The sequence below is a fragment of the Martes martes genome (genome assembly GCF_963455335.1).
Source record: "Martes martes genome assembly, chromosome: 1".
In the NCBI taxonomy this organism is placed as follows: domain Eukaryota; kingdom Metazoa; phylum Chordata; class Mammalia; order Carnivora; family Mustelidae; genus Martes; species Martes martes.
In genome coordinates, this window is record NC_137888.1 from 216,521,400 (window position 1) to 216,530,397 (window position 8,998).

Genomic DNA, 8,998 nt, shown 5'->3' on the forward strand with positions numbered 1-8,998 from the left:
CGCCGCCGAGCCCCCGCCGCCGAGGAGCAAGCAGAGTCGCGCCGCCGCCCCGCCGCCCGCGGCCCGAGCAGCCCCGCGCCGCCGCCCCGCCCCGCCGCGCCCGCCCCGCCGCTGGATGCCGGCGGCCGGCGGCCCAGCTCTCAGAGGCGGAGCGCGGCGGCGCGGGCGGCGGCGCGGGCGGCCGGCGGCCGAGAGGCGGGGGCGCGGGCCCGAGCGCTAGCGCCGCCATGCCCGGCTCCACCGGCCAGCCCGACGGCGGCGGCGGCGACCCCAGCCCGCGCCCCCCGCCCCCGCCGCCGCCGCCGCCGCCGCCCCTGCCCGAGGGCGCAGAGGAGGAGGCCGCGCCCGACGACGCGGCCGCCGCCGCCGCGCTGCGCCTGGCGCTGGACCAGCTCTCGGGGCTGGGGCTGGGGGGCGCGGGCGGCCCGGACGAGGAGGGGGCGGCCGCGGGCGGCGGGGACGGCGCGGTGGCGGCGGCGGCGGGCGGCGCGGACGGCGGGGCGGCGGCGGAGTCCGCGCCCCCCGACGGGCCGGAGGCGGGCGCGCCCGCGGTGGCCGAGGCCGTGGCGCCGGGCTCGCTGGCGCTGCTGGAGCCCGACGTGAGCCCGCCGCCACCGCCCCGGCAGTCGCCGCCCGACGTGTTCGCCGGCTTCGCCCCCCACCCCGCGGCCCTGGGCCCCCCGACGCTGCTGGCCGAGCAGATGAGCGTGATCGGCAGCCGCAAGAAGAGCGTGAACATGACCGAGTGCGTGCCCGTGCCCAGCTCCGAGCACGTCGCCGAGATCGTGGGTCGCCAGGGTGAGTGGCCGCCGTCTGGGGCGCCGCCCCCGGGGTCCCCGCGCCGCGCGCCCTGGGGAGGGGGACGCCGCAGCCCAGCCCTGTCCAGCCCTGTCCGCGGCCGGACGCCAGACCCTGGCCACGCCCCGCGTGGGCCCGGGCCTCAGTGGCCGCCTGTGCGCCTTTGTCCTGCCGCGGGCCGCGCGAGAAAGTTAGGCGCAGCCCGCGCTCCTCCCCTGCACGCTCCGGCCCCCCGCTGCCTTTGTCTGGGCGCCTCCGGCCGGGCCAGGCCCTTCTGTGCGGCGCCTCTGCCCAGGCCCTGGGCCGCCTGCGGTGGGATCCCAAGAACCAGGGGGCCCGGCTGGGCGGTGGGCGCTCCACACCCCAAGCAGGCACGGGGCGGGGCTCGCTAGGGCTTGGGGGTGGCTCCGGGGCGGGGCAGGGGGGGTGCTCAGGCAGGTCAAGAGGGAAGTTTGGCGTACAGTGAGGGTGCTCATCTCCACTTGCCAGCCTGGGGGCCCTGCCGGGGGGTGGGGGGAGCACAGGATGAGGGAGGATCCCCACCCCGTTCGAGGATTTGGGGACATGCTTTGCTTAAGCACCAGCTGGGACAGCCGTCCGGAGGTCCAGACTCCTAGCCGTCCCCCTGGCAGGCCCAGGGCGGCAGCCCCGGGGTGTGAGGGTCCCGGCAGCAGCATTGTCAAGAGTCCCTGTGGCCGCCCCATTGTTCTCTTTGTTAGAGAGCCAGTCTGAGATTTGCAGGGTGACATCAGGCCGGCCGCTGCTCATTGGCCCTGGAGCTGGAGCGGCGGGGCGGGCTGGCTAAGGGTGGTGGGCAGTGCTCCTCGGGACACACGCCCACCCACCCTTTTAGTCACCGGCCCCCAGCCCCAACTTTCTCCTGCCTTCTGCCTGTAGCTCCCCGTGCCCCACTCCCTGCTAGTAGGCTAGGTTCTAGAACTTGGGGTGGGGTCTGGGCGGGGTTTGAGGTGGAGCTCCAGGACACTGGGGCTGGCCTTTGGGGGTTGGCCTTTGGGGGCTCGGTAACAGTAGCTGGAGACGGGTGGGGGGGATTGAATTGCAAGGTGGCTTGTCTCCCTTGCCACCGGGGTCAGAGGACCGCTGGGAGGCTCTGGACACTGTCCTCTCCGAGTTCCGAATGGGAGGGGGTGGTTTGGCCAGTGAGTTCTCTGGCTTTGGGTGCAGGTGCAGCCGATCACGTGTCATCCCCCCTATCTGGACACCAAGAGGGCCAGGTGTGGTGCTGGGCTAAGGAACTAGGGCTTGGGACCGGGGGAGGGGGACAGGTGGTCCTGGGAGCCCTGTCAGCTGCCTCCCTCGAGCCAGCACAGCAGGACTGCAGGCCTGACCGCTCCCCTCCACCGCCCCGCCTCGGGCCCCTTCCCTGCCCTGGTCACCCGCACCTGCGCCGGGCTGTGTGCGGACCGTCCAGGCACCGGCGAGGACAGGGGGACGGCCGTGGAACCCAGCCTGGGAGCTGTTGTCCGGAGTCTCTAGGCCGATTTGCCAGCCGGGGGAGCATGGGGTGGGGGGGGGCATGTTCCCTGTGAACTCGAGTGTTCTGGTGCGCCCCAGGGTCCTCCAGGGAGGCTGAGTCTGCCCCAGCGGAGGCAGGAGCCACGCAGGGGCCTCCGCACCTCTGCCTGGGGCTGGGGAATTGCGCCCCCCCCCGCAACCTCCCAGGTGTGCACTTCGGTGCTCGATTACTGGGTGCTGGCCTGGGGTCTTGCTGAGAGAGGAAGCAGGCCCCGGGGGGGCGCAGACAGGGCTGGCTCTGTGTCCCTGGGCAGATGAGCTCTCCTCTCCGTGATAGGGGGACAGCATCTCCCTCCGTGGTTTTTGTGAGGATCCTCCAGTAAGAGGGTCCTAATCCCAGCCCCGGGCTGCTGTATAGTGGCCCCCGCTGAGCAGGGTGCAGGGTCCGGGGGAGGGAGCACCAGTGCCAGGACGCGGTGGCCCCTTTGCCAGCCCTTGACTCTCCCCGCTCTAGGACCATCTGTGGCTTCCATCTTCTCCCACCCAGGTGTCAAGCACAGCCTCGAAGAGTCTTTGTGACCCAATCCTGACCCCTCCCTTCCTCCAGTCACCCGTCCAGACTCCCCCTTGGGGGTCCCTGGGCACGAAGCCCATCCAGTCTCCCCGTCCTGGCTCTCACTGGGCCAGAAGGTCGTCCTCCTCTCTCAAACCCCGGGTCCGCGGCCACTCCATCCCCTAGGGGGGAGGCCTGAGTCACCCAGACCTGGGGTCTTCCCTTTCTGGGACGCTCAGTTGCTCTTCTCCGAGCTGGTTTTTCCATCCTGGAAGGGTCCCTTCGGCCCCTGGGAACAGGATAGGTGATCACAGCCCCTGAGAGTTCTCTCCTCCCTGAGGCTGAGCGGCCCAGAAGGTGCCCCGCATGGGAACCTCAACCCGCCCCTCCTCACGGAGCCTCAAGAGACCCCCCCAGAGAAGACCCTCCGTAGCTCGCGGTCACAGGAGGCAGCGATGCGGGCCGCGCCGGGCCCGCCGGGCCGGCCGGGCTGGGATTTGAGCCTCAATGGCTCTGGCCCTGTGCGCCCTCCAGGGAACAGAGGAGGCGGGGAGAGGATCTTCTCCCTCCCAAGACTCTGGGCCGGTGGGGGGGCTGCGGCGGGGAACGGCCCCATTTTATAGACAGGGAAAACGGAGACTGAAAAGAGTCCGCAGCGGCCACCTGGGAGGCTGGCGCCCACCTGCCCCCGGTGGGGCTTTGGGCCGGTCTTCCCGAGAGCGTCCACTCGGGCTCGGTGCGCCCAGCGGGCGTGTGTGCGAGCGGGGCAGGGCCGGGTCGGGAGCACCCTGTCTCTTGCCCGGAGGGCTGGGTCAGGAGTGAGTGAGGGAGAGATGCCCGTGGGGGGCCCGTGCCGGCAGTCCCCAGGGTGCTCCCGTGTCTGCTGCTGTCAGGTGGGGGCCGCGCACTTGGACTGGCCCCACTCGGCTGGAGAAAGCCGGCGGCACTCGGGGCTTTCCCTCGCTGACCCCCGTGCCTGGCCCCCCTCCCGCGGGTCTGGGGTGCTCTTTCTGGAGGCTGGGGACGGCACAGGGCTGTCAGCGGGCCGCCGTGCGTCTGGCTTGGGGGCCCCTTGTGTTGGCAGGCGTAGACCTTCCTTGCGTCTGGGGGGCCCCCTGGGCTCCGGCTCCCCCCACGGACCCACCCTGCCGTGATTGGGGCCGGCGGCCCGCGGGGTTTGGGGCGCCGGTCATTGTGAGGTTTTGTCTCCACCCTGTCCTTCCAGACCTCTGCCTTGGCTGGTAGCCCTCCGCTGGTGCGCATCCTTCCAGGGGGGAGCCCTTCTGCTCCCCCTCACGGCCTTGAGGTTTCATTGATAAGTGTAGCCTGTGGTTACCGCGCGGGGTCCCCCAGGCAGCGCCTGGAGCACTGAGTTCCTCAACACCCAGCATGCGGCGGGTCGGGACCCCAGAATGAGGTCACATGAGTGATGGGACCAGGCTCCACGTGCGGACCCGAGGCGCCCTGTTTGAAGGCAGGGGCCCCACTGCAGTGAGGAGGGAGTTGACTGAATGGGGCAGTCACCCCCATTCCCAGGCACACCTGCTTGTGTTGGTGGCCAGGCCCAGGGGTCTGGCTTTCAGCCTGTCGAAGCGATCCGTGGTAGCCGCAGGGTCCCTGTGGGGCTTGGCCGCTGAGCTCGCCTGCTGTCGCTCGCCTGCTGTCGCCCGTCCGGCTCGTCCCTGCCAGGGCAGGTGTGGGTCCGGTCCGCTCTCGCTGCCCCAATTTCTCGGACCTGGCAGTCCCCCCTGCCCCCCAAACTCTGCCACTTCTTAGGGTCATGGCGTGGCTGGGGCTTGGGTCGGTGGGCGTCACAGCCGAAATGCAGCCAGTGAACTGGTGTCCTCTGGGCCCCCGAAGGCTCCAGTCGGGGCCACCCTCTGGGAGGGGCAGGACGGGGCCAGTTCGTGCGCCCGGGGACAAAGCCTGCTTCTCTGCGCGGAGGCCGTCCCGCACACGCCTGGCTTCACCCCCCGCCCTCTCTCCTGGCCTTGCCTCCCTGTCGCCCACATGGACCGGGGAGTGGACGCTTGGCCTGAGGCTAGGGTCCCCCTCCAGCCACCTTTAAGGCTCATGAAGGCCAGGTATCTGCCTGGGGTGCTGGGTCTGGGCCCTTCTCTTCCTGGGGAGGGAGGAAATGGAGGCACAGGATAGCCCTTCGAGGGGCCGGTGTCATCCCAGTGCCAAGGCCCTGCCTTACGGCCCTCCAGCCTGGGGGAGTTCGGAAAGCCACACAGGAAGAAGCGAGAAGCGTGTGCTGGGGCCCCGGTGTGGGCCGCGTGGGCTTCTTGGAGGAAGGGGCGCTGGGCTGTGACTTGGTGCAGAGAAGGGGCGCAGGCACTGTTGCGGGTGGGAAAGGTCATGGGGGGCACCCAGGGCTGGGGAGCGGCAGGAGAGGGAAGGACTGCGGTGTGGGGTTTGAAAGCCTTCCCCGCTCCCCGCCGCCAGCTACCAAGTGGGGAGGAAACCGCCCGGACACGAAGTGGAGGCAGCTCCGGGTCAGGGGGGGTTTGGGGGTTGCCGGTGAGGAGACGCTGCCCATGAGAGGGAGGAGCCCGGACGGCGGGGGCGGGCAGTGGCTCGGGACCCCGGAGACCGGACGGAAGCCGGCGCGCCCCACGGCTCACCCTCCCTGGGGGATTTCTCACCCGCTCACTTGGCTCTGCTTTGGCTCAAAGCCCTGGATGGGGCTGCTGTCTGTGGGCTCAGGGTGAGGCCGCCCCCCACCCCCAGATGCCCGCTCTCGTCTCCCAGTGCTCCCTGAGGCCCATCGGCCGGGCTGGGCCCACTAACTTTGTATCTTCTGCTCTGGGAAAAGTTAGCAACACTGTTCTCTCTGTGCGGCCTCTGTGTTGAAACAATGTCCCTGTGTCCCTCCAGCCGCCCCAGAGCCCGGAGGGGGTCTTCCAGACTCGTAGGCCGGGACTCGAGATGTCTCAAAGGCCCGGGTGGTGGGAGTATCAGACGCCCCAGCCTGCACGCAGACACCCCTGCACCCCCTCGGGTCAGGCCCCCAGCCTGAGCAGTGACAAAGCACAGTGCTGTGTCCGCGAGCGTCCCCTCAGAAGCTGGGTCCGTTGGTCAGGAGAAAATCCTGGGTGGTTTCCATAGTCTGACCCTGGGCTGTCCCATCCGTCGGCCTGGGAGCTGGTGTCCCGGGCGTGCATTTGTGTCCTCGGACTGAGCGGCCACAGCGGACGGCTGCGAGCGACAGGAACGAGTGTTCAGTGCGTTCTGGGGGCAGCAGTACAAAATCTGGGTGTCGGCGGGCCACCTCCCTCCAGCGGCTCCAGACACCACCTGGGCCGTCTCGCTCTCCCAGCTTCTGGTGGCCGCTGGCAGACCTGGTGTCCCTAGGCTTGTGGCTGCCTCGTGCCGACCTCTGTCCCCGTCCTCCCAGTGTTCCCCATCTTCTCTGTGTCTTTGTGTCCCCCCCATAAGGACACCTGTCGCTGGGTTCAGGGTGACCCTATTGCAGTACAACCTTGCGTTAACCTATTACACCTGCGAGACATTTCCGAGTGAGGTCCTGTCCACAAGTGCCAGGGGCCGTGAGCTCGGGGGAGACACCCTTCAGTCCTCAGTGGGGTCCTCATTGTCTCTTGCCTTTCTGCCAAGCCCACCACCACCTTCAGGTCTGGGACCGGAAGGGAAACGGGGAGCTGAGTGTGTGCGGAGGCCGAGTGGGGCGGGCCCTGGGGAGGGGCTGCGCGTCCTCACTGTGTCCCCCGTGTCCCCCCCCCCGCCCCTGCCCCAGGGTGCAAAATCAAGGCCCTGCGCGCCAAGACGAACACCTACATCAAGACGCCGGTGCGCGGCGAGGAGCCGGTGTTTATCGTGACCGGCCGCAAGGAGGACGTGGAGATGGCCAAGCGGGAGATCCTGTCCGCCGCCGAGCACTTCTCCGTGATCCGCGCCACGCGCAGCAAGGCCGGCGGGCTGCCGGGCGCCGCGCAGGGGCCGCCCAACCTGCCGGGACAGACCACCATCCAGGTGCGCGTGCCCTACCGCGTGGTGGGGCTGGTGGTGGGGCCCAAGGGCGCCACGATCAAGCGCATCCAGCAGCGGACGCACACGTATATCGTGACGCCCGGGCGCGACAAGGAGCCGGTGTTCGCCGTGACGGGCATGCCCGAGAACGTGGACCGCGCGCGCGAGGAGATCGAGGCGCACATCACGCTGCGCACCGGCGCCTTCACAGACGCGGGCCCCGACAGTGACTTCCACGCCAACGGCACCGACGTCTGTCTGGACCTGCTCGGAACGGCCGCCGGCCTCTGGGCCAAGGCCCCCAACCCCGGGCGGCGGCCCCCTGCGCCCGCAGCCGGCCTGCGCGGGGACGGGGCCCTGGGTGCCTCCGGCGGCCCCGAGGCCTTCTACGCGGGCGGCCGCGGGGGGCCGCCGGTGCCCGATGCGGGCCCCGCCAGCCCCTACGGAGGCTCGGGCAACGGGGGCTTCACCTTCGGCGGGGACGGCCCGGGGGCCCCTTCGGGGCCCCCCGCCCCCGAGGACTGTGACTTTGGCTTCGACTTCCTGGCGCTGGACCTGACCGTGCCCGCCGCCACCACCATCTGGGCGCCCTTCGAGCGGGCCGCGCCGCTGCCCGCCTTCAGCAGCTGCTCGGCCGTCAACGGGGCCCACGGGGCCCCCGCGCCCCCCGTCCCCGGCGCCCGGCGCAGCAGCGGGGCCGGTACGCCGCGCCACTCGCCCACGCTGCCCGAGCCCGGGGGCCTGGCCCTGGAGCTCCCGCTGGCCCGCCGCGGCGCGCCCGACCCGGTGGGCACCCTGGCCTGGCGGCCGGCGCAGGGCGCGCTGTCGTCCTTCTCCGGCGGCGGCGCCGGCTTCCCCGCGGCCACCTCGCTGCCCAGCGGCTCCGCGGCCTCTGCGTGCCCCGCCCTGGACTCCGGCGCCCCCGAGGGCGGCCGCAAGCCCCCCGCGGCCGCGCCGTCGGCCGCCCCAACACCGACCCCGGCCGCGCCCGCCCCGGCCTTGGCGCGGGAGTGCGTGGTTTGCGCCGAGGGCGAGGTGATGGCCGCGCTGGTCCCCTGCGGCCACAACCTCTTCTGCATGGACTGCGCCGTCCGCATCTGCGGCAAGAGCGAGCCCGAGTGCCCGGCCTGCCGCACGCCCGCCACCCAGGCCATTCATATCTTTTCGTAGCGGTCCTGCTGGCCGCCGCGGGTCCGGGGGGCGGCGCGGAGGGGGCGGCGGGGGCGGCGGGCGCGGGGGGCCAGCGATCACAGACCAGCTTTAACTCAGTCCCAGGCGTGGAGACGGCTGCCCGGCGGCATCTCAGTTCCTAACAAATAAACAGTATTGAATCGACAGGTTAAAATAAAACAGAGAGAAAAGGTCTGTTTGCACTTTTTATTTAAGACTCCCCGCCCGCCAGGGTGATCTTTTTAAGGGGTAAAAAATATATATAGATAGATAGGATTTTTACAACTCTGGTTGTCCGTCTTTGGGACCTGGGTTTCTGACTCGACGGCGCTGGCTTCGGAGGCCGCCGCAGCCTCTGCGAATCCCCTCGAGGAGAAGGGCCACGTTTTTACTCCCTCTGCGGGCTGACCGGCTGCCCTTGCGAGTGTCGGCAGGGGACAGGCTGGAGGGGGCGGGGTGGGGGGCGGGGGCCCGACCAGAAATTTCTAACTTTGTGTTTTTAATTATTAATCTCCTCCTTCTGTGGTTTCTGTTGTCAGTTTTTAAATTTTTTTAAATTGTGTTTTTTTTAAGCTTTTACTTTTTACCTCTGTGTATATGTAGGGAATTTATAGGGAAATATGTACTTTATGGAATAAATTTTAAGAACTAAAAATATATTTTATTTTAAATAAAGTAACGGACCTTTAATCTTACACAGCTAAATTACTGATTATATATTTGCTGAGCTGACTTAAGGGTTCAGAAAATTGTATCAAGAGTTTTATTTTTTGACTTCAAAGCCTTCTTAATAAAGTCTTTTTACTACACGTGAGCCCTTGGCATGGTGTGGGGTGGGTGGGCTCGGGAAAGGGAGGATCGGGGGTGCTCAGAGCCAGCCCCCTCGTCCCCTAGTCTCGCAGATAAGGGAATCTGGACTCAGGATATGCCGCATGTCCAAACCCAGGCGCTTCTGAAAGCCCAGCACTGTGCCTGGTTCCAGATGAGGGCGCTGGGTCTGGAGGGGAAGGC

At 68.6% G+C, this 8,998-nt stretch overlaps 1 protein-coding gene across 1 annotated transcript; it reads left to right on the plus strand.

Annotated features, from left to right (window-relative positions):
• Positions 1-227: 227 nt before the first annotated feature.
• Positions 228-8,793, plus strand: MEX3D (mex-3 RNA binding family member D; the record flags this gene model as incomplete). Its single annotated transcript, XM_080822061.1, has 2 exons — positions 228-798; positions 6,585-8,793. The coding sequence occupies 2 exons, from the start codon at positions 228-230 to the stop codon at positions 7,985-7,987; spliced, it is 1,974 nt and encodes a 657-aa protein (XP_080678187.1). The 3' UTR covers positions 7,988-8,793.
• Positions 8,794-8,998: the final 205 nt, after the last annotated feature.